This window comes from Lepidochelys kempii, chromosome 16, assembly GCF_965140265.1.
Source record: "Lepidochelys kempii isolate rLepKem1 chromosome 16, rLepKem1.hap2, whole genome shotgun sequence".
Taxonomy (NCBI): domain Eukaryota; kingdom Metazoa; phylum Chordata; order Testudines; family Cheloniidae; genus Lepidochelys; species Lepidochelys kempii.
In genome coordinates, this window is record NC_133271.1 from 9,830,968 (window position 1) to 9,856,407 (window position 25,440).

Consider the following 25,440-nt stretch of genomic DNA (forward strand, 5'->3'; position numbering starts at 1 on the left):
AATTTGTAGGTTATAAGAGTCCCATTAGTGTCTAAGGAAATTGTCCATTCGTTTCTTCCTTCCTCTTCAGATACAGCTCCTAGATAGAACTCCTGAGCTGTTGTCTGTGCTCCCTGCCTGGATCACTTGCGTTAGCACACAGGCTTCGTTTCCTCTTCCGCAGTTGCTGAACTTGGTTGCAGACTTTGGCACAATGATTGTATTTCTTACAAATATTGCAGCACTTACCAAAAGCTGGGCATTGTTGAGGTCATTTTTCGTCCACATCTTGAGCAATCTTTGAAGTTTTTACAAACTCTTGTGCGTTGCATTTTTCATGCATCTCTGTTGTTTGTTTTGTACTGACTGACTGCTTGCCAGTTTTTTGTCTCTCATGTCACTCTATCCAGTGTGGCTGTCTGTTCTGTTTTCCTTCTATTATTTTTATGCTGTTGAATGATTTCTGCTGCCTGACACAGTCTTACAGCTTTATCCAAAGTGAGATCCATATAGTCCAATCGTCTCTTTTGCAGCTTTGGATCTCTGATTCCAATTACAAACCACAATACCACAGTGGAAAGTGTCATCCCGTTTCCCCAGTGCAAAGAGAGGAAATATCTGTTGCACACAGGCAGAACAGCAGCTGCCTTCTTGCTGTACAGACTGGAACCATGCAAACACACATGCACATAAAGAAATGAACCTTGGCAGTGATCTGCCATCTGGAGCGTCTGCCGTGCAGCAGTCACTGAAAAATCACATGGTCATGTAGAAAAATGCAGCAGTGGTATATTAGCAGATATGGCCTGGGCATGCATCATTATTATTTATTAGTTCTATGACACAGGCACACATAACACTGCAAAAATTGGGACAATAATTATTTTCTCTCATCCTTCATTTGCCTAGGCTGCTTAGATCATAAGGTCTTTGGGGCAGAGATGGCTGGAAGTTGAAGCTAGACACATTCAGACTGGAAATAAGGTGTAAATATTTAACAGCGAGCGTGATTAACCACTGGAGCTATTTTCCAAGCTATTTCCTATTGTGCTAGATTCTCCATCACTGACCATTTTAGAATTGAGATTGGGTGTTTTTCTAAAAGCTCTGCCCTAGGAATTATTTTGGGGAAGTTCTGTGGCCTGTGTTCTACAGAAGATCAGACGAGATGATCACAATGGTCACTTCTGGTCTTGGAACCGATCCCTCCATGACTGGCTTCTACTGCTGGTTTGCACAGCACTCAGTACAGGGGGGTCCAATCTGACACGAGGCCTCCTGTGGCTACTGTCACACACATATTAGTAACAGAGCAGTTGGCGAGTAAATCCACCCAATCCTGCTCTCCTTGTTCTCCCAAAGGTTCCCACTGAAGCCAACAGGGGGCTTCGACGGGATGGAGAAAGTCAGTTTGGGCTCATTATTTGGCACCCTATTTTACTATTTCAGAAGACACATTGACAGGAATCAACTTCGTGAGGAAAGATTCAGACTGGCTCCGTTCAACAATCATTATTTGCTGTGTGGGGGAAGCAACGGCTGCTAGTCCAGTATTCAACATGTCCTATCGGGCCATTTAATCAGCTCCAGTTGTGACCGCTGCAGCATAAAAATCTCAGTGGAAACTGCTGGAATGTGGAGAGTGGGAAGGAGGTGCTGAGATACCTGAGGCAGAGAGCTTTATTTGCTCTAGGCTCTATTGTTATTGCATATAAAAGACTTAAAGGGACTGAAATACTAAAGGAGAGGAGAGGTGGTGAGAAGACAAGCGGAGCTGTGGTTGCAGAGACCAGCACTAGCGATGGGGAGAGCTGCCCAGAAAACTCTCCTCTCTTTACTCTGTTTAGGAGCAACGGTTTGTCTGGCTCAGGACACCTGCCCAGGTGAGTGAAAGACGATTTAATCCTCTTTCCAACATCATTTCACACTGTGGCTCTTGCCAACCTGGACCCTGGAGAACTGGGAACTGTTCAGGAATATTCATTCTCCTACATGTCCATAAAGTGCTTTGCTTCTTCATGGTGCTTTTTAAATAATAAAATGAACGGCTTCCTTGTACAAAATTCCTTTGTCGAAATTAATCTATACTGCAGAAGTGCACAGTACAGACTTGAGGCATTCAGAAATCAGACACAGTTTTTGCAAATCATGTTATGAAAAGGTTGTCTTTCGTCTTCATTGAGATTCTTCAAAATTTGACTTGACCTCTTCTCCCTCATGCTCATTTACTATCTTCTAACCTCCCTGTGTTGCTGCTGGAATCTCTCTGTCTAAAGCTTTGCATAGTTTGCATATTTGGGCCAAAGCCTTTCTAATCTGGTGACTGACCGACCCACACAGGCAGATGAGCTAAATTCTGGAAAATAAAATCTCAATCTTCAAAGCTCAGAGTGAGCCTGTGATTTCAGATCCCTCTGCTTTATAAAATTCACCTTTACCAAATTAAGATGAAATTTATAAAATCGCAACTGTTGTGTACATATCACTGCAAATCCACTATACAACTCTTTCCATGTCAACACATTCATTTCTTTGCTTTGGGTTGAGAATCTAGCAGCATTTGAAGGTTTATTTTAGTTCATCATGAAATCCTGTGATCCTAATGCAAGATTTAGTCAAATTTGTGGAGACCTCATTCAGGCAAATGGTCTCTTTGAAGGAAATGGGTGGTTTGCTAAACAAGGATTGAATACAGGCTCCGCCATCTTATGCATAAATTAATGTATTATTTCAGAGCAGTACTGCCTTCACGGTTCATCTCCTTACGTTCATGATCATTTTGAAAATCATTTACTATGTACAATTTATGCCCAAATGTTCCAGATTAGGAGGTAGAGTTCCTATATAACAGGTAATATTGCCCATGTCCACATTTTGTTTACCTCAAAATTTTTCACAACAACAGATCTCAATGGAGTTGACCGGTATGTCCCTATTTTTCTCCACTGATGTCCCTATAAATAATTTTAAATCTCACAATGTGTATAATATAGAGAGGGGACTGTTAGGTTAAAAACATATTTAGTTCTTTAAAATATATTACCTGAGCTTGTAAGAACAACTGTTTTTTACTTTTTATTTTACTTTTGCACAATTTCTTCACTGAATGGCAGCTATTTGTTTTTCCTCTGCATTTCATTCCACTTTTCATAGAATCATGAAATATCAGGGTTGGAAGGGACCTCAGGAGATCATCTAGTCCAACCCCCTGCTCATACCATGACCAGTCCCCAACCAAATTATCCCAGCCATGGCTTTATCAAGCCTGACCTTAAAACCTCTAAGGAAGGAGATTCCACCGCCTCCCTAGGTAACCCATTCCAGTGCTTTTGTTTCTCTGTGGTTAATTTCGTTAAAAGATTCTCATGAACTGACACAATGCTGCAATGGTCAGGTTGCAAACATTGCAGAGGGATGTGTACATCAAAACTAAGTCTGAGGTTATTTCTTTTAAATACAAATATTTAATAACTTCTTTTTAACTTTTGTTTTCACTATAACTTAAAACAAAGACTAATAGTAATAACCCCCAACTTTTAATATTAGGGCATTGTCTCTGAAATGCATAATGCTAATAGAGAAAGGAAAATCAAGGAACTATCTAGGCTTTCATTTGCTGAGTTTATCCCTCTGGATTTCTGCAGAATGTTTCAGATCGTGAGAGGCTAACCATCATTGATTATGGATTCATTTCTTTCCCCAGAGGTGACCATAGTAGGTCTCAACAGTACCGATAATCTCTCCATTCTCCAAGGTAGCCCTGGAATTCCAGGGGCTACAGGGCCCAGAGGAGACCAAGGAAATGCAGGAATGAGAGGTACATTCCCAGGCACTGAATGGGAATCAGACATGGCTGGTGCTGATGTAAATGGGAATTACTTTTATAATATGCTCAGACATTGGAGATTCCCCTCAACCCTGATATGAGGAAATTCACATGGCATCTCCCATATCCTATGGCAAGGGATTGGAGCTTCAGAATAACCAAGCTCTGAAATATTGTCCATTCCCTTTGGGTTGTCAGATTGGCAACCAAGTCCTCTGGTTCTTTCCTCCTCTCTGTCACTGGCTCGCTGTGTGACCTTAGTCAAGTCACTCTCTTTAAACCTCCGTTTTCTCCTCTGTATAATAGTGATAACAGTCCTTTACCTCCCAGAGGTTATCTGAAGCACATTTCACTGATCTCTCCAAAGCGCTCTGAGAATTTTGGATGAGAGGGGCTAGAGAAGAGGAAATCATGATTATTATCATGAGCCAGGACATTTTTAATGGTAGCATGTATAAAATGGTTGTTTACCAGCTTTGGCTCTCACCTAACAGCAAGATGTGCTTGTCCCTTTGACTTCAATGTGCCTCCATGTAAGAGTCCATGCTAGGGGATCCTGATGTGAGATCAGGGACTCAGCGAGCCAGATGCAGATACAGGATTTGAATTTTGACACAAATGGGTTGTTGTAATTCCAGGTAGGGGTGGTAGGTGGGAATTATGTACTGAGTATTTACGCTGCCCTGGAAAACATTCAGTCAGTTTTCTGTGTTTGCAGGAGAACGGGGACCTCCGGGGATCCCCGGAAAGGTGGGAAAAACTGGCCCAAAAGGTAAAGTAACAAAGGGCAGAGAACTGTGTTTTCCTATAGGTGACCTAAGAATAGGAAATACGTTTTTAATCAAATATCAATTAGACCTAGTATGGTATTTAGAAGTTGCTTATAATTATTAGAATTGGGAGCACTGGCTGTTGGGAATCTGAAAGAACAGGAAACAGGAAGGAGGGGGAAGGAGTTGAGAGGCTGGGAGAGCGTTACCGAGGCTGCAACAGCAGCTTGGTAAAGAGGTTTCCACTTTGAAAATAAAGTCCTGTTGAAGCTTGTTAGTACCTTGCCTGGTTGATACAACATTTTGGCAACGAGCATGGATCTTCTGCCTCTGAACCCACCTGCACCCTTTCTGCAAAGCCCAGGTGAGCCTCCAATTGCTTTTACTACCTGGATCCATATGTTTGAGGCTTATCTGCTTGCAATCAGTGCTACAGAGATTTCTGAAGTAAGAAAGCGTGCTCTGCTAATCCCCTGCCTTGGAGCAGAAGGGCAGCGTATATTTTACACCTTTCCCTTTGCAGTTGATAAAGATGAGACAGCACTCACTGAATTAAAGAATTTTTTTGGTGCCAAAAGTGAATGTAGTAGGTAGTTGCTACAGCTTTTGCCAGTGTGAGTGGAAACAAGGGGAAACTATAATGCAGTATATTGCTTCCCTGAGGAGTCTGATTGTAATTTGTGACTTTGGGAATATGGCAGATGAGATGATTAGAGACCAGCTCATTGAGAAAACAACCATGCTTCGTGTAAGAGAACGCTTACTTCTAGAACCACATCTTACACTAGAAAAAGCAATAACCATTGCTACTCAGATTGAGTCAGCTACAGCTGAAGCCAAAATAATGAGCATGGATACAGGAGCCACAGTCCAGGCTGTGACTCCTTTGTGGAAAAGTTCCCTACCACTGCAGACACACAATTGCAAGAGGAAAACTAATGAAAAACCACCACATCAGCAAATTCAAAATACAGTAAAAGCATGCTTGCTTGTTAGTACCTTGCCTGGTTGATACAACACCTTGTTATAAAACATCAATTCCTATAATATGTGGGCTCCAAAACTACCATAACTTCTCTTCACTCTATATTTGACAATAAAGGGTTTATTATTGCAACAGAACTTCAGTTCTGATCCAGTGTCAAGATCTCGCTATCTCTGATCAGTCTTTGCTCTCTTATTTTTTGTTCAATCAGGAGAAAGAGGTCCTGCTGGCCGCCCTGGAGCGAAAGGTGAGAGGCCTCAGATGATTCTTCTCACCGCAGAGCAGGGCACTTTCTGGTGCTATTCACTGTGATAGAGGAATTGGGAGCAACAATCCCTCCATTGTACAATTTTTCCTTTCAGCTCCTTGCCAAACAAAAAAGATGAAATGAAATTGGTTCCGGTTAGACAAAAATGTCCCCTTTTTGTTGTTCCAAAATGAAGAGTTGGAACATTTCAAAATTGTGAATAAAATTTCACCCAGCTCTAATTATAATGTCATGACGTCCTATGCAGTCACAGGAGATAGATCTCAACTGCAGTGTAGACGTAGCCTAAGCCATTTAATTTCAGCCAATGCAGAAGACAAGATAAGATAAATGCAGTTCTGCCAACCCCAAATCTTTGAAAAACTAAAAAAAAAAAAAAAAGTTAGGCTCATCAAAAATCCGGAGACTGGTTTTAGAATCATGAGATTATGTAAAAATAATAAATCTGGTGTTCTTTTTATTTGCCTTCTGCTTTTTGAGTATTTAGGGGGCACATTTTGAAGCTTTTGCCGTAGCTTTGAGGGCTAGAAACTTACTTTTTCTTTAAGACCAAAGGCTGAAATCATGTCACATCCACTGGACCTGAGGAGCTGGGGCTTTAAGGAAAACACTAATTATCATGAGACTCATGACCAAATCCTGAGAGTTGGCAACATACATCACTTAAGTCCCACAAAACGCCAACTTTAACAGATCATGCGGAGTATAGCTGGTACATAGGCCTTGAACTAGCCCCTCCACACAATGAAACCCAAGCGATTGCTGTAGTGAGATGGTGAATTATGGAGGTGACCTCCAGGTAAAACAAGGATTTTATTCTGAGTTCTTTTTTTAGGAGATAAAGGAGCCCCGGGAGCTACAGGAATCCCTGGAACACTTGGTGAGACCCTCTGCACTCTCCTTTATACTGAACACAGCATTTCAGTTCTATTTTTGCAGCACTAAAAATTAAGAGTCTGAAGAAGCTTGTTTCTTGAATAGTTACCATGTCCACAATATCAAGCTCACTGATCCTCCAGTGAGATTTGGGCTCTATAAAGAGAGAAATAGCTGTGCCTACAAAAACACGTGGCCATCCATGTGTTGTAACGTCTGGAACAACACTAGCCAAATGACCTTTGGTATGAGAGAGAACAGCTGAAATGTAAGTGAAATCTGTAGATCTGGAGGTGTATCCTAGAGAAGGTTACTTTCCCCTACCCCTCCTTATATTTTCCACATACCAGGAGTATGGAGTATGAATCACAAGAAATTGATCCTATTTATATGTCCAGTTAAAGGAACGACCCTTTTTCTACCAGTACTTTATTTAACTGTTATTCTCCCGTTGTCGCTTGGAATTTTTTTAAAAAGAATATTGAGTCAAATTCACAGCTAGCGTAAGCGCATGCAACTCCCTTGACTTTGTGGGCATTGCTTCTAGTTACTGACCAGCAATTAATTTAGTCTATTAAGGACCAATTCTTAGCCCTGCAAGTAGGAGCCTCATGAGAGGGTTACAAAATAGTGTTGGTACATAATGAGAGCAGTCTTGATGGTTCAGGCTGGAAGGCTGAGATCAGAGACATTTGTGGATCCATTAGCACTTGGATTTTCACGGTTAAAAACCTGTCTAGTGCATTTTCAAGATAACAAGTACTTTGCTAACCCAGCTGTACCTATTGGCCGATTACATAGTTTAAAAGACAGTAGAATATTTTCTGGTTCCATTTCACTTTCTATTGTGTTTCTTTTCATGACTAGAAGAGGAAGTGCTGGATTACATGCAGTGTCAGAAAGGTGAGAGTTTCTTATGACCACTGAATGTCATCTCATTTCATCCAGCAACCCAAACATGAAAACCCATGAGAGACAGACAATTTGCAAAAAAATATATATGTGATTTACCCCATTTGCTGTTCTTAAACTATAAGTAAAGAGACTTTGATCTTTTGAAATGAAGGTGTTTTGCTCTTAGCAATTGGCCAGTGAATCTTTTGTGGAAATACATTTCAGCCGACAGATTCACTTGCAAACTGATGTGAGTATTCCTGTGAGAATCTGATATTTTTTCAGGGTGAGTTCTGACCCAAGTCACGTTATAACCTGAAGCCCTTCTGGCTCACAGACAGATTTCAAAATGCTGCATGGGAACTTGTAGTACAAACCTTTGGTCACATTTCAATTTCCATGACTTTTCAAGACCTTTGAGCCAATCCACTGTTCAGGTTGAGCTGTTCTCACCCAGAACAGATCGGGTTGGGCTAGTGATTGCATCTTTTCCTCTTGCAAACAAAGTTAATACAAACCAGATTGGCACAGTGGAGTCCAAATCAATTGTTTTGCTAACTACAGAGAGCATGAAAAGCCTCGCTTGGTACGTTTGCTGCTGCTGTGGTAGGTTTCCAAAGATAGAACACAAGGGGAACACAAACTATTTAAAGGGATACGACCCAATTCCCAAACACTAACAGTGGGGAGGGGAGAAGATGGTGGCTCAAAGAATATTTTCTAGTTACCTGATTCTGCAATTGATCTGGCCCTCAGTGCAATGTAAAGCAGCCCATGAATCCCTGCTCCAAGGAGAGTTATACAACCAATTTACATATTTCAATTCCTCTTTCCACCAGGAGCAAAGAACTGCAAGGAGCTGTTAGATAGAGGGTACACCCTGAGCGGCCGGTACAACATCTACTCGCATGACTGTAAAGCCATGACCGTGCTGTGTGACATGGACACAGATGGTGGAGGATGGATTGTAAGAGCAGCGCATAATGAAGCTCATTGGATGTTTTTTCTTGAACAACAAACAATTTACTGTCCCAAGAATGGGAGATGGTCCTTAGCCAGTGGGTTGCAGCTAGGAGAAAAGCATGAGGACAGAAGGTCCTAAGCTGTTAGCTCCCCATGGTGAGCTGAAATAAAAACACAGACACTTCCTGAGCCCTTCTAATCCTCCCTAGTCCTTGGTTGTGGAGATAACTTGGTTGTGAACACAATGGGTTCCATGGAGGAAACCCGGAGCTTTAGAGTCTAAAAGACCCCGTCTGAGGGGACATTTGTCACTGCTCTGACACAGGTTCCCCTTTTCCTGGCTATTCTCTGCCCAGCTCTCAGAGCCTCCTCAATAGCTGCCCAGACTCCGGAACCAGAATTCCTTCTTCATTCCCCTTCTGGTGCATCAGCTGCTCTGTCACTCAAGCAGCCTCTGAGAATGAGTGGAGAGAGTGTTCTAGGGAGCTGAGGAGATGAGGGGTTTGAACCCTGTATACTCATCATATTTAAACCTTCCAATTTATTATTATGCTTATTTATATCCCAGTCGTGCCTAGAGTATCCGATGAAGATCAGGGTCCCATTGCACTGAGTGCTGAACACACATACTGAGAGACAGACCCCATCCTTTGCAGCTCACAGTCTCCATAAACAAGGCAGACAAAGGGCCGGACAGAAAGCAGAGGTGCTGTGACTTTCTCAAGTGGCACAACTGGGTATAGATCTTAGGCCTCCTGATTGCCAGTCCAGTGCTGTAGATTTTGGAGCATGTGATCCTTTAACCTAGTGCTGTTGCTGCCAAGATTTAATAGGATCCTCTGAGACAAGCCTCCCTCTGCGATAGTCACCTGAGCTGAAATAGACCTGACCATGTTAAATCTCATCCAACGATTTACAGTCTCAGAGTTTCTGGTCTTCTGCTCTAGTAGGATGGAAAACAATGTGGGATTTCCCAGCTGAGAACCTCCTGTTTCCCTGCAGGTGTTCCAGAGACGGGTGGATGGCTCTGTGGATTTTTATCGTGACTGGAATACATACAAAAGAGGTTTTGGCAGCCGGCTGTCAGAATTCTGGCTTGGGAATGACAATATCCACCTGCTGACATCCATTAGTAAAGACATCACTGATTCATTCTTTTCCTTATCGCAACCTTCTCCACCAAGTTTTGTTCCCACACTTTAGCCACGACACAGGGTATAGAGTTGTACTATCGGTAGAGGTAACGCTTCCGCTGCAGACACCCCTTCCTGTTCCTTACAGCCCAGTCCTGCCACACAGAGCTACTGAAGCCAGTAATGCTGTGGTAGATGGGCTGGATCCAGTCACGATTCCTGGAGCAGCATTTTGTCCTCGGGTGGTTCGCCCACAGTACAGCAATAAGGGATGCTACAGCCTGGATGAGGTCATCGATTCTGAACTACCTTCGCAAAGCATAACATGGAGCAGGTTTTTAATAGGGAGGTCAGGTTGGTGGATGGAAATTGAATTGATAAAGGTCAATAGGAAGATATTGGCTTGATGCAAAAATTAGTGAGTGAAGTTCTGTGATGTGTGTGATGCAGGCAATTCAAAGGGATGATCATAATGGTCCCAGCATAAGGGAGCCTGATTTGTGTGTAGAGCCTTTAGGAGCTTGTGCAATACAAACAATCAATAACAGTAATAAACACTAATGGATCGTGCTGAACATTTTGCTTTCAAATTGTTTTCTAAAGGTCGCAATGTGCTTCGCATCGATCTCAGAGATTTTGATGACAACTATGAATTTGCTACATTCTCATCATTCAGAATTACAGGGGAGACTGAGAAATACACGCTGATTGTTGGACCCTTTGTGAATGGCACTGCAGGTAGGTTCTGAGCTCATCCTTTACCCTTTGTGGCAGATGGAAAAATATAAAGCAAAACATGCAGAATATTCAATGGCAGAAGCAAAAGGCGAGGTAATCTGTGGAGGTCATGTCTGTCAGGAAACATCAGTTATTCTCCTGCTGAACTATTAGAGGAGAAACACACGGTCTAGTGACAACAGAACATACAGTATAATAGGGATATCCTGCCTAGTGAAGGACTGATCACAGAATAACAAGCAGAGGTAGGCACAGCTACTGCTGGTTGCTTTCCCAAATTAGATCTTAATGCCCCATAGAAATATCTGAATTGAACTACGTACATCAGAACATAAGAATGGCCATACTGTATCAGACTAAAGGTCCATCCAGCCCACTATCCTGGCTACGGACAGTGGCCAATGCCAGGTGCCCCAGAGAGAGTGAACCTAACAGGTAATGATCAAATGATCTCTCTCCTGCCATCCGTCTTCACCCTCTGACAAACAGAGGCACCATTGCTTACCCATCCTGGCAAATAGCCATTAATGGATTTAACCTCCATGAACTTATCTAGTTCTCTTTTAAACCCTGTTATAGTCCTAGCCTTCACAACCTCCTCAGGCAAGGAGTTCCACAGGTTGACTGTGCGCTGTGTGAAGAAGAACTTCCTTTTATTTGTTTTAAACCTGCTCTCCATTAATTTCATTTGGTGGCCCCTAGTTCTTATATTATGGGAACAAGTAAATAACTTTTCCTTATTCACTTTCTCCACACCACTCATGATTTTATATACCTCTGTCATATCCCCCTTTAATCTCCTCTTTTCCAAGCTGAAAAGTCCTAGCCTCTTTAATCTCTCCTTATATGGGACCTGTTCCAAACCCCTAATCATTTTAGTTGCCCTTCTCTGAACCTTTTCTAATGCCAGTATATCTTGTTTGAGATGAGGAGATCACATCTCTAGGCAGTATTCAAGATGTGGGAATACCATGGCTTTATATAAGGGCAATAAGATATTCTCTGTCTTATTCTCTATCCCTTTTTTAATGATTCCTAACATCCCGTTTGCTTTTTTGACTGTCGCTGCACACTGCGTGGACGTCTTCAGATGACTATCCACGATGACTCCAAGATCTCTTTCCTGATTACCTGCAGCTAAATTAGCCCCCATCATATTGTATGTATAGTTGGGGGTTATTTTTTCCAATGTACATTACGTTACATTTATCTACATTAAATTTCCTTTGCCATTTTGTTGCCCAATCACTTAGTTTTGTGAGATCTTTTTGAAGTTGTGGCACCTTAGAGACTAACCAATTTATTTGAGCATAAGCTTTCGTGAGCTACAGCTCACTTCATCGGATGAGCTGTAGCTCACAAAAGCTTATGCTCAAATAAATTGGTTAGTCTCTAAGGTGCCACAAGTACTCCTTTTCTTTTTGCAAATACAGACTAACACAGCTGTTACTCTGAAACCTTTTTGAAGTTCTTCACAGTCTGCTTTGGTCTTAACGATCTTGAGCAGTTTAGTATCATCTGCAAACTTTGCCACCTCACTGTTTACCCCTTTCTCCAGATCATTTATGAATAAGCTGAATAGGATTGGTTCTAGGACTGAACCTTGGGGCACACCACTAGTTACCTCTCTCCATTCTGAAAATTTACCATATATTCCTACCCTTTGTTCCCTGTCTTTTAACCAGTTCTCAGTCCATGAAAGGATCTTCCCTCTTATCCAATGACAACGTAATTTACTTAAGAGTCTTTGGTGAGCAACCTTGTCAAAGGCTTTCTGGAAATCTAAATACACTATGTCCACTAGATCCCCATTGTCCACGTGTTTGTGACCCCTTCAAAGAACTCTAGTAGATTAGTAAGACATGATTTCCCTCTACAGAAACCATGTTGACTTTTGCCCAACAATTTATGTTCTTCTATATGTCTGACAATATTATTCTTTCCTATTGTTTCAACTAATTTGCCCAGTACAGACATTAGACTTACCAGTCTGTAATTTCCAGGATCACCTCTAGAGCCCTTTTTAAATATTGGTGTTACATTAGCTATCTTCCAGTCGTTGGGTACAGAACCTGATTTAAAGGCCAAGTTACAAACCATAGTTAATAGTTTCACAATTTCACATTTGAGTTCTTTCGGAACTCTTGGGTGAATGCCATCTGGTCCCGGTGACTTGTTACTGTAAAGTTTATCAATTAATTCTGCAACCTCCTATAGTGACACTTCGAACAAAGTAGGCACACCACTTGTTCTCCGCTACAGGAGTAGATGAGAGGCAGATCAATTGATAGTCTCTGGGCAAAGAAAAAAAGGATAATAAATAAAAGAGACCTTTTGTATGGGTGTACTATAGTAATGGGGGACTTTAACTACCCAGACATTTGTTGGAAAAGGAATAAAGAAAAACACAAAAGTTCTTGGAATGTATTGCGGACTCCGTTTTGTAGAGGAAGTAACCGGGAGGGCTGGGGGGCAGGAAGGCGGGAACCAGCCATTTTAGACTTAATTCTGACCAACAGGGAGGAAATGGTAGCAAATCTGGAGGTGAAAGACAATTTGGGTGAAAGTGTTCATGAAATCACAGATGTCTTTATTCTAAGGAAAGGAAGGAGTGGAAACATGGACAAAGTGCGAAGGAGAAGTACAAAAGAGTAGCATACCCATGTAGGGACAAAATCAGAAAGATTAAGGCACAAAATAAGTTACACCTAGGAAGGAAAAGAAAAAGCCATAAGAAGAGGTTCTTAACATATATTAGCAGCAAGAGAAAGATGAAAGAACATGTAGTTCCTTACTTAGCAGGAATGGAGAGCTAATAACTGAGGACATCAAGAAGGCAGACGTGTTTCATGACTAGTGTGTTTCAATCTTCACTAAAAAGGTTACTGGTAATGACATACTTAACACACTATTAACAACAAGGGGGAAGGAATGCAAGCCCAAATACGGGGGAAAGGTTAAACAATATTTAGATGTATTCAAGTCAGGAGGGCCTGGCTAAACTCATGCTAAGGGACTAAAAGAGCTAACTGAAACAATCTCAGAACCATGCACTCCTGCAGGATGGGTGAGGTCCCAGAGCACTGGAGAAGGGCAAACATAGTACTTATCTTTAAAAGGAGGAACAAACAGGACCCAGGGAATTGTAGGCCAGTCAGCCTAACTTTGATGCCTGGAAAGACACTCACTCAAATTATTAAACAATCAGTTTGTAAACACCTAGAGGACAATTGGATTAATTAGCAATAACCACCATGGATTTCTCACAAACAAATCATGTCAAACCAACCTAATTTCCTTCTTTGACAGGGTTATTGGCTTAGTGGATAAAGGGAAAGCAGTAGACATGATATATTTTGATTTTAGTAAGACTTTTGACCAAATCCCACGTGGCATTCTCAAAATGCAAACTAGGGAAATGCAGTCTGGAAGAAATTACCATAAAATGGGTGCATCACTGGTTGAAAGACTACTCAAAGAGTAGTTATCAATGGTTTGCTGTCAAACTGGGAGGTTCTAATGGGGTTTTGCAGCAGTCAGTCCTGGGTCCAGTAGAAGTCAATATTTTCATTAATGAGTTGGATAATTAATTAATTAATGAGTTGGAGAATATGCTTATAAAATTTGCAGATGGCACCAAGCTGGGAGGGGTTACAAGCACTTTGGAGGACAGAAAAATTAAAAAACTCGTGGCGAAAGGGGGAAGTCCCGGATGACTGGAAAAAGGCTAATGTAGTGCCAATCTTTAAAAAAGGGAAGAAGGAGGATCCTGGGAACTACAGGCCAGTCAGCCTCACTTCAGTCCCCGGAAAAATCATGGAGCAGGTCCTCAAAGAATCAATCCTGAAGCACTTACATGAGAGGAAAGTGATCAGGAACAGTCAGCATGGATTCACCAAAGGAAGGTCATGCCTGACTAATCTAATCGCCTTCTATGATGAGATTACTGGTTCTGTGGATGAAGGGAAAGCAGTGGATGTATTGTATCTTGACTTTAGCAAAGCTTTTGACACGGTCTCCCACAGTATTCTTGTCAGCAAGTTAAGGAAGTATGGGCTGGATGAATGCACCATAAGGTGGGTAGAAAGTTGGCTAGATTGTCAGGCTCAACGGGTAGTGATCAATGGCTCCATGTCTAGTTGGCAGCCAGTGTCAAGTGGAGTGCCCCAGGGGTTGGTCCTGGGGCTGGTTTTGTTCAATATCTTCATAAATGATCTGGAGGATGGTGTGGATTGCACTCTCAGCAAATTTGCGGATGATACTAAACTGGGAAGAGTAGTAGATACGCTGGAGAGCAGGGATAGGATACAGAGGGACCTAGACAAATTGGAGGATTGGGCCAAAAGAAATCTGATGAGGTTCAATAAGGATAAGTGCAGGGTCCTGCACTTAGGACAGAAGAATCCAATGCACCGCTACAGACTAGGGACCGAATGGCTAGGCAGCAGTTCTGCGGAAAAGGACCTAGGGGTGAAAGTGGACGAGAAGCTGGATATGAGCCAGCAGTGTGCCCTTGTTGCCAAGAAGGCTAATGGCATTTTGGGATGTATAAGTAGGGGCATAGCGAGCAGATCGAGGGACGTGATCGTCCCCCTCTATTCGACATTGGTGAGGCCTCATCTGGAGTACTGTGTCCAGTTTTGGGCCCCATACTACAAGAAGGATTGGATAAATTGGAGAGAGTCCAGCGAAGGGCAACAAAAATGATTAGGGGTCTGGAACACATGAGTTATGAGGAGAGACTGAGGGAACTGGGATTGTTTAGTCTACAGAAGAGAAGAATGAGGGGGGATTTGATAGCTGCTTTCAACTACCTGAGAGGTAGTTCCAGAGAGGATGGTTCTAGACTATTCTCAGTGGTGGAAGAGGACAGGACAAGGAGTAATGGTCTCAAGTTGCAGTGGGGGAGGTTCAGGTTGGATATTAGGAAAAGCTTTTTCACTAGGAGGGTGGTGAAACACTGGAATGCGTTGCCTAAGGAGGTGGTGGAATCTCCTTCCTTAGACGTTTTTAAGGTCAGGCTTGACAAAACCCTGGCTGGGATGATTTAATTGGGTATGGGTCCTGCTTTTGAGCAGGGGATTGGACTAGATGACCTCCTGAGGTCCCTTCCAACTCTGATATTCTATGATTCTATGATTCTAATTAGAATGCAAAATGACCTTGGCAAATTGAAGAATTGGTCTGAATTCAACAAGATGAAATTCAGTAAAGAGAAGTGAATCACTTTTCACTTAGGAAGGACAAATCAAATGCACAACAATGTGATGCAGTTGTACAAAAAGCTAATACCATTCTGGGGTGTATTTACAAGAGTGTGGCATGTAAGAAACAGTAGGTAATTGTCCTGCTCTCCTCAGCACTGGTGAGGCTTTAGCCAGAGAAAAGTGTCCAATTCTGGGCACCTCACTTTAGGAAAGATGTGGACAAATAGAAGAGAGTTCAGAGGAGAGCAACAAAAATGATAAAAGGTTTAGAAACCTGACCTGTGACGAAAAATTAAAAAAACTGGTGATGTGTAGTCTTGAGAAAACAAGACTGAGAGGGAGGAATCTGGTAACAGGCTTTAAATACGTTAAGAGCTGTTATAAAGAGGACTGTGATCAATTGTTCTCTATGTCCACTGAAGGTAGGACAAGAAGTGACCAGCTTAATCTGTGATAAAGAGATCTAGGTTAGATATTAGAAATACATTTCTAAGTGTAAGGGTATCATAGAATCATAGAATATCAGGGTTGGAAGGGACCTCAGGAAGTCATGTAGTCCAACCCTCTGATCAAAGCAGGGCCAATCCCCAACTAAATCATCCCAGCCAGGGCTTTATCAAGCCTGACCTTAAAAACTTCTAAGGAAGGAGATTCCACCACCTCACTAGGTAATGCATTCCAGTGTTTCATCACCCTCCTAGTGAAAAAGTTTTTCCAAATATCCAACCTAAACCTTCCCCACTGTAACTTGAGACCATTACTCCTCGTTCTGTCATCTGCTACCACTGAGAACAGTCTAGATCCATCCTCTTTGGAACCCCCTTTCAGGTAGTTGAAAGCAGCTATCAAATCTCCCCTCATTCTTCTCTTCCGCAGACTAAACAATCCCAGTTCTCTCAGCCTCTCCTCATAAGTCATGTGTTCCAGTCCCCTAATAATTTCTCTTGCCCTCCGCTGGACGTTTTCCAATTTTTCCACATCCTTCTTGTAGTGTGGGGCCCAAAACCGGACACAGTACTCCAGATGAGGCCTTACCAATGTCGAATAGAGGGGAATGATCATGTTCCTTGATCTGCTCGCAGTGCCCCTACTTATACATCCCAAAATGCCATTGGCCTTCTTGGCAACAAGGGCACACTGTTGACTCATATCCAGCTTCTCCTCCACTGTAACTTCTAGGTCCTTTTCTGCAGAACTGCTGCCTAGCCATTCGGTCCCTAGTCTGTAGCGGTGCATTGGATTCTTCTGTCCTAAGTGCAGGACTCTGCACTTGTCCTTGTTGAACCTCATCAGATTTCTTTTGGCCCAATCCTCCAATTTGTCTAGGGCCCTCTGTATCCTATCCCTACCCTCCAGCGTATCTACCTCTCCTCCCAGTTTAGTGTCATCTGCAAACTTGCTGAGGGTGCAATCCACACCATCCTCCAGATCATTTATGAAGATTTTGAACAAAACCGGCCCCAGGACCGACCCTTGGGGCATTCCACTTGACACCGGCTGCCAACTAGACATGGAGCATTGATCACTACCCATTGAGCCCGACAATCTAGCCAGCTTTCTACCCACCTTATAGTGCATTCATCCAGCCCATACTTCTTTAACTTGCTGGCAAGAATACTGTGGGAGACTGTGTCAAAAGCTTTGCTAAAGTCAAGGAACAACATGTCCACTGCTTTCCCCTCACCCACAGAGCCAGTTATCTCGTCAATTAGATAAGTCAGGCATGACTTGCCCTTGGTGAATCCATGCTGACTGTTCCTGATCACTTTCCTCTCCTCTAAGTGCTACAGAATTGATTCCTTGAGGACCTGCTCCATGATTTTTCCAGGGAAGTTAAGCTCTGGAATAGGCTTCCAACAGAGGTTCTGAAATCCACATCACTGGAAGTTTTAAAGAAGACATTGGGCAAACACTTCTCAGGCACGGTCCAGATTTACTTGGTGCTGCCTCAGCCGAGGGGGTTGGACTAGATGACTTCTCAAGGTCCCTTCCAGCCCGACATTTCTATGATTCTGTGAATCTATGATCCTGAATCCTCAGCAGGCTCCGGGCTATGCTGTTAGTGTTAGGACCATATTGGGCTCACATTATACCATCACAATGGTGTAAAGTGATTTCAGGACACCCAAGGACCGAGCACATTGACTGCAATGAGTTATTCCGGATTTATAGTGGTGTAACTAAGCTCAGACTATCATTTTTTGGCATCCTTTCATCTACGAAAGATGGTGGGAATTGCAGCCTCTGATGTCTCATGTGACTGAATGGTTCTATCCGAGATTTGCATGATCTTTGACAGTTGCTGCAAATATATCAATCTTGGTTGGGAGCTGCTTGCTTCCTGTGGGCTCTTTTCTCTTCAAGCTGTCGGAGATAGCTCCTGTCCCGGACTTTGATTCTCTGATGGAGACAATGGCACCACTTGTTACGATCACTTGCCAGGATTTCCCATTGGTCAGGGTCAATGCCAAATTCCTTCATATCTCGCTTGCATGTGTCTTTTTGCGAAGCTTGGGACATCCTGACATTCTTATTCCCTCTAAGAGCTCCCCATATCGCTTCTCCTTGGGTATGCGTCCATCTTCCAACCTACTCAGATGGCCCAGCCACTGCAGTCATCTTCGCTTGAGCAGGGCTGTCACAGTTGGAGATTTGCCCTTCAAATTTGCCCAACACACATGAGAGTGCTGAGGACGCAAGCTTGGCACACTAGCATTTTGGTCTTGCTGGTAAGCTTTGAGTTGTTCCATGCTCTTTTAGTTAGTCTGCTAACGGTGGTGGCAGCCTTTCCAATGCAAACATTTAGTTCTTCATCCAGTGAGACGTTGGTACTCACTGTAGAACCTAAATCGCTGAACCTTTTGGACTACTTCTAGCTGGTTGGCATTTAAGGCGATTGAAGGATCTTGTGGAACCCTCTGTCCTAATACAACTGTTTTCTTGATGCTGATGGTGAGAGCAAATGCCTGACAGGTACTTGAAAGGAGGTCCATGAATTCTTGTAATAAATCTTCATCATGGGCTATGAGGGCAGCATAATCAGCTAATAGATGTTCCCTGATCAGCACCTTTTTGACTTTGGTCTTTGAGTTAAGTCATGACAGGTTGAAGAGTTTCCTATCCAATCCTGTGTGGAGATATACTGCGAATATGGCCTGGTGAAAAATGTTCCTTACTGAAAATAGAACTGCAATCTCTCTCCTGACCCCAGGGAGATTTCTGCTGCCTGGAAAGGGAGAAATTTAGTAACCCCACTGCAGAACCACCAGGCTGGGCTGTGGGAACTGAACTGTAAAAAGTTAAAAAGAAGAGAATATCTCACCCACCTTGTCTCTGTAAAAACATGTAATAAATAAACCCAATTGTTTCCACAGGGGATTCTTTAATGGAGCACAACGGCATGATGTTTTCAACCTACGACCATGACAACGACGTGTCATTATTGAACTGTGCTGAAGCCTTTAAAGGGGCCTGGTGGTACAAGGATTGTCATGCATCCAACCTGAATGGATTATACCTGAAAGGAGCCCATGAAAGCTATGCTAATGGGGTGAACTGGAAGTCATCCAAAGGGCACAACTTCTCCTACAAGATGACAGAGATGAAAATCAGGCCTGCGTAGCCAATCAGGGAGGCACTTGTAATAATTATACTGAGCTCTTATATAGCAGTTATAGGCCTGTCATAATAAACATTAATCTGAAGATGACACTAAAGATCTTTTCTTTATGCACCAGCCACGAGGGGGCAGACATCATCATAGACACTTACCCAGTGCAGTGCACTAGGACTAGAGCAGGTAAAAAAGATAAAAATAGTTTTGTGGGGAAAAAATTGAATTTTTCAGTTATTTTCATTTCAAAAGATTCTAAATTAACCCATTTTTGCTTTTGGCTTTTGTGCATTAAAAAAGTATGATTTTTTTCCTGCCAAACAAAACATTACAACCACATCAGTGATATTTCATGAACATTTTCATGTTTTTTCAAAGGCTGTTTGTCCTCAGAAAAGCTCATAATTTGAGAAATGTCAGCCAGCTCTGTCTAGGTTATGTCTCCTCTCCTGCATGGCTCTGCTGTCTCTTGATTCCATTACCAGAAGCACCACGACAGCTCCTACCACTGCCATGCAATTCTTCCTGTGGTGTTCAGGACTCATTACCCTCAGATGCTGCGTCTGCCTCTGGAGAACCTTCCCCTCTGTCAATAAAGCAAGGGCTGCTCAATGAGTTCCACGTCTCAGATTTGTTTGTACACACAAGACAGTTCAATAGCATTAAAGACCAAATGTGCCTGGCCCTGCGTTGTGAACATTGTGGGTAGAGCGTGCCCTGGGCAGAAGGGGACATTATTTGCCTGGCTACCCTGGGGAGTACAAGAGAGGGGAGCTACCTCTGCCAGCAGCGTTGCAGCTGCAGAAGGGTCATGTCGAAATAGAGTGAGGGTGGAAATAGAAGAGCACTGAGACGATCTCAGGCTAAACCTGCACTAGAAAGTCCCATCGCCCAGCCCATGGTGCCTTGTGAGGCAGAACAGGCCATAATCTTCCCTCTTTATGCTGGTATTATTCCCAGTGGAAGATTTAACAATTTAACAGCAAATGCTGACTGGACCCCTAGTCCCACCCCCTCCCCCCATCTCCCTCTCCCTGTGCCAGGGGCAGAGGAAGAAAAAGAAGGGCCTCGGTGCAGGCTTTTATTGTGGACCCCATGTGCCATCACAAGTCCCACATTCTCTCTTCCCTCCCCCCCCACAGCCCCCATCCCTGCTTCTGCACCTCCTGCTCTGCTCCCCCGCCCATCCCAACGCCCCACCCAGGTCCACGCCCTGCACCAGAGCTGCTGCTGCTAGAGCCATCAGCACGGCTCCTGCCAAAGCCAGACCTGCTGCGGCGGGAGTCAGCGCCGCAAACCACAGCTGCTGCTGCCAGCGGAGCTGGAGTCAGAGCCCTAGCAGGCAGCGGGGGAAGACGGTGGGGCCTCCAACCAAAATGGAGGCTCTGCCATTGCCAGTCCCACTCATCAGACTTCGCGGCAGAGCCACCCTTTTGGAGTCCGTCCCCACCCCCGCGGGGCAAATTCAAATGTGGGCCGTGGGGCTCAGCGCACGGCTCTTCCTCGGGGTTCCAGCAGGCCCCCAACAACAGCAGCGGCCTGCGCTGGGCAGACGTTGTACGGCCAAGCAGCCCTGAGCCTGCCCCAGCTATTCATCTGCCCCTGTCGTCTACCTTCTCCCGCTCGATTCCTGACCCCTCCTTCACAAGCACCCGACGCAGTCACCATGGCAGGGGGCCCCTTGGCTGCCTCAGGGCTCCTGCCATTGCACGGGTTGCACGTGTCTAACCCCATCCCTGGCCATCAGCCCCAATTCTTATAGGGCTCCCAGGCACAGACGACTCCTGCTCCTCCCCCATACTGAGGGGGCACAATCTAAAGGGGAGGGCACGTGACCGCCCCACGTATCTCCCAAGCCACCCCCCACTTTCCTATGCCTAGGCTTTCCCCACCCCATATTATCTCCGGGGCCTGGGGAGAGGCTCTGTCCTTCTCCCACGGTGCCCCCCCCGCCCAGGCATGATCAGTCACTGTCTCCGGCAGCCGGGCCGAGTGGAGAGCGGGATGGAGCCACGTCTCACGCCGGCTGGAACCGGCCGCTCCAGGTCTCTGTTCCACGCAGCACAGCGGCTGCCTGAGAGAGCTGGGCTGGGGAGCGGGCAGCAGCGGTGGGTTGCCCCCTGCCTGGGCCCTGCTGCCGGGGACAGGGGCCAAGCGTGCCGGCTGGGCAGGCGCAACAGGAGGACAGAGCCCCTCTCCCTGCCCCACAACTCAGCAGGCCAATCGGGGGAGGGGGGCACTTGGTCCCACATGAGCGCCCTACATATCGCCGCTGCTCCCAGGGGACCCATGGCCACCTGCCCTGCAATGCCTTTGAAACTCCACCGCGTTTGAGCCTGCCCAGCACTGGCTGCTGCTAGGAGACGTTTCCTTTCCCGTCCTGCAGGGGCCACAGCCTCTGGGCATGCACCAGTGCTGACCGAAGAGCCGGTGGGATGTGTTGTGTCTGTAGCCTTCTCAAGCAGTGGGACACTGAGAGGTGTGTATCGGCCTGCTACAGCCTCTCCCCGGCCCCACTCAGGCTTTGCTGATCTCTGCTAGATTCTGCATGGAAAAATCCACATTCTTTTTTTTAAGGATTCCCCCCAGAATGAAGGATAAATTAAGCAGCACAAAAAACACACTTCGTTGAGGCCTACACTGCCAGCTTAGTTACTCTCATACTGGGTGGTGTCTGAAAATGAACGTCATAAATAAAAATACGGGTCTGATTTTAGAGCACAAAAAGAAAAAGCAATTTTTTTTTATTTCAAACTGCCTCTAAAAATCCTAAAAAGCATAAATTATCATTTTGTAAATGGCCTGATCAGTCCCTGGAGTCTTAACTAGAAATTTGTAGTGTCTTTCGGGATCACTACTGAGTTACAGAGTCTTGTTTTCAGTTTCCTGCCAAACAGGCTCTCTGCAGGTGACAGTCCATGATTCATTGGTGCTGCTCTACAGTTCAGTATAGTCAAATATGGATCTGTACCCATGGCAGTGGCCTTTTCCAAAAGCCATTTTAACATTTTCACACCATTCTCTTACAAGTACGTTGGATTGAGGATACCTGGAACTCAATGTTTCATGCCCAACCCCATACTTGCTAGCCAATTATTTAAATTCATTTCCATCGAACTGTGGAACATTATCAGACATGAAAACTGCCTCTTGGTCCCCACCCAGCTGTGACCTCAGATCAGACAAGGCGACTTGCTGAAATTAAGCATGTTAGTCAGCGGAGGAAAAAAAAAAACTAATCAGGATTCCCAAAGTAATGGCAACTGAACGGGGAAGAGTCCAGCACTGAATTCCCGTCCTGCGGTGGGGCAAAGGAAATGTGGCGTATAGAAGACCCAATCCCTGGTGCGGCTCTCGGGTATTCGAGTCCTTCTGATCAAGACACAGCCTGTGGGCAGTGTGAGGCCGGTAGTGGCCCCAGCATACCTGGACCGGGTCTTCTTGGAGTCGGGTTGCTTGGGAATGTAGCCCAAAGTAGGTGGTAACCTCCATCTACGGCTAATTACTGTCACGAGACCGTTAGTCAACAAGTACCACAAGGGAAAGTTGAAAAGAACTTTGAAGATAGACTTCAAGAGTGTGTGAAACCATTAAGAGGTAAACGGGTGGGATCCACGCAGTCTGCCTGGAGGATTAAACCTGGTGGGTTTGGTAAGCCAGCGCAGGATGACAGATTGCCCTCACCCCCACTCCAGGCGGTGTCAGATGGGGACTGCCGCTTGGACGGCCCTGACCCCCATCGGGCGCATTTCCACTGAGTTGGTGCGCCGCGACCAGCTCTGGGTCGGCTGGGAAGGCCTGGCGGGCAGGTGGCTTGCTGCCTCATGGCAGGCAATGTTACAGCCCCCAGGCAGCAGCTCTTGCCTCATCCCAGGACCGAGGGAGATGACTGCCACCACACCTTCCCCCGTGCCTCCCTGCCCCCCCCACCTCACTGGGGCTGTGGTACAGGGGCCTTGAGGGGGATGGGTTCCCCCTACTCCCAGCACGACTATCAACTGGTGCATGAGGATCATTGCTTCAATGCTGGTGACACTGGCTTCAGTGAGGATGGTGCTGCATAGATTTGGCTGCCCTCCAAAATGTATCAAGGTACTAAGTCTTCTGTGTGATCAGATGTCTGCCACTGTTCTCTGTAATGGCCTGGAGACTGACACTTTCATAATCAGAACTGGGTTTAAGCAAGGATGTGTTATTGCCCTAACCCCGTTCTCGATCTATTTAGCAGTCATTTTGCTCCTTGTTAAAGACAGCCTGCCCAATGGAGTTGACGTTCAATATAGAATGGCCAGGCGGGGTGTCTAAAGTCTTCACGGTGTCCATTACTGATCTTCAGTACACTGATGACTGTGCCATCCTTGCGCACGCTGAGAATGACCTTCAGCCCACACTGGATGTTTTTGCACAAGCTTACCAAAGCCTAGGACTCTCATTCAATATTGAGAAGACTAAAGTGTTCCAGCAGCCTGCTTCAGGCCTTGCACATGACTCACCACAAATTGCCATTGAGGGTCAGATTCTGGAGACAGTCGAGCACTTCTGCTACCTCAGTAGCCAACTTTCTCAAAACACAAAAATTGACAGTGAGATCCAGCACAGGATAAAGGGTGCAAGTGCTTCCATTGGGAAATTGCTCCAATGGTTTTTCATGGACCATGACCTTCAGCAGGACACCAAGATCATGGTCCATAAGACAATTGTTATTCCTACACACTTTTACGGATGCAAAAACGGAGTAACCTATCGACAGCACCACAGGCGTCTGGAGAGGTACCACCAACGATGCCTCTGGAATATCCTTTGCATCAAGTGGGAAGATCACGGCATTAACACGAGCATCCTCACTGAAGCCAAAGAGAATAACAATCCACCATCAAAACATAGTATTTACCAGCATAGGTAAATAAATCCATGCCAATTTCATACCATGCTCTTTGTTCATTGTGCTAAAACATAGGATCTTTTTTCTTTTTAGTTGGTATTTTTGACATGTTTCACACGTTTTAGCAGTTTTCTCTGTCATTGTTCATTTGTGGCCAATACAGTCTCTCTCTGCTCTGTATTTACATTTTGCCATACCCAGCACCCTTCCTGTATACTAGTCAGCATGTCAGCTTGTAACATCTACTCTCCTACTTCCTCTAAGCCTCATGCCATCAATAACAGATAGTTCTGCTTTAAACTGTAAATAGGGACATGGTATGGAATGTCCTGGCCACCCTGTACTAATAGCCTTAATACCCTCTGTAAAGAACCATCATTAGCTGTAGCCTCAGCAAATTCTTTCCACTTCCTGTCTGAGGCTGGACAATTCTTTTTTGATCCGTCTGACATGCACTATGTCTGACTCCACCTCTGTTTCTATTACAGTTTTATCAAATGTTCTGGACAATGTGTCCCTTATGTCCTCTCCCACGTGCACTCTTTGAATCAGCCCAAGGGCTGGGCACGTTTTTAAATCCAATGTACGTGCTTTATTCCTTTTCACGATCTCAAAATCCAACAATTCTGTTTGATCTTTTACTGTCACTGCTAGTACACATGTACCTGTAGTAGGAAGGAGTTCCCTCATTAAAAGCTTTCAGTTTGACCAGTTTGCTCACCATGTTCCCTGAGTTTTTTCCAACCTTTTGACACTAATACCTGAAACAACATTTACCTGACATCAGTGCACAATTTGTAGGTTATAAGAGTCTCATTAGTGTCTAAGGAAATTGTCCATTCGTTTCTTCCTTCCTCTTCAGATACAGCTCCTAGATGGAACTCCTGAGCTGTTGTCTGTGCTCCCTGCCTGGATCACTTGCGTTAGCACACAGGCTTCGCTTCCTCTTCTGCAGTTGCTGAACCTGGTTGCAGATGTTGGTACAATGATTGTATTTCTTGCAAATATTGCAGCACTTACCAAAAGCTGGGCATTGTTGAGGTCATTTTTTGTCCACATCTTGAGCAATCTTTGAAGTTTTTACAAACTCTTGTGCTTTGCATTTTTCATGCATCTCTGTTGTTTGTTTTGTACTGACTGGCTGCTTGCCAGTTTTTTGTCTCTCATGTCACTCTATCCAGTGTGGCAGTCTGTTCTGTTTTCCTTCTAATATTTTTATGCTGTTGAATGATTTCTGCTGCCTGACACAGTCTTACAGCTTTATCCAAAGTGAGATCCATATAGTCCAATCGTCGCTTTGGATCTC

General features: G+C 44.5%; 1 protein-coding gene across 1 annotated transcript; it reads left to right on the forward strand.

Annotated features, from left to right (window-relative positions):
• Window positions 1-1,780: 1,780 nt before the first annotated feature.
• On the forward strand, window positions 1,781-19,584 carry LOC140899050 (ficolin-1-like). The gene is made up of 10 exons (XM_073313765.1): window positions 1,781-1,862; window positions 3,683-3,796; window positions 4,524-4,577; window positions 5,772-5,807; window positions 6,664-6,708; window positions 7,572-7,607; window positions 8,438-8,565; window positions 9,564-9,693; window positions 10,298-10,432; window positions 19,014-19,584. Exons 1-10 carry the CDS (start codon window positions 1,781-1,783, stop codon window positions 19,259-19,261), a joined length of 1,008 nt encoding a protein of 335 aa, XP_073169866.1. The 3' UTR covers window positions 19,262-19,584.
• Window positions 19,585-25,440: the final 5,856 nt, after the last annotated feature.

Bases quoted from the DNA above. Each gene is read 5' to 3' on its own strand.
- LOC140899050 (XM_073313765.1), top strand. From the start codon at position 1,781: ATGGGGAGAGCTGCCCAGAAAACTCTCCTCTCTTTACTCTGTTTAGGA. The intron at 1,863-3,682 runs GTGAGTGAAAGA...TTCTTTCCCCAG, and splicing joins GGCTCAGGACACCTGCCCAG to AGGTGACCATAGTAGGTCTC. The intron at 8,566-9,563 runs GTAAGAGCAGCG...GTTTCCCTGCAG, and splicing joins CAGATGGTGGAGGATGGATT to GTGTTCCAGAGACGGGTGGA.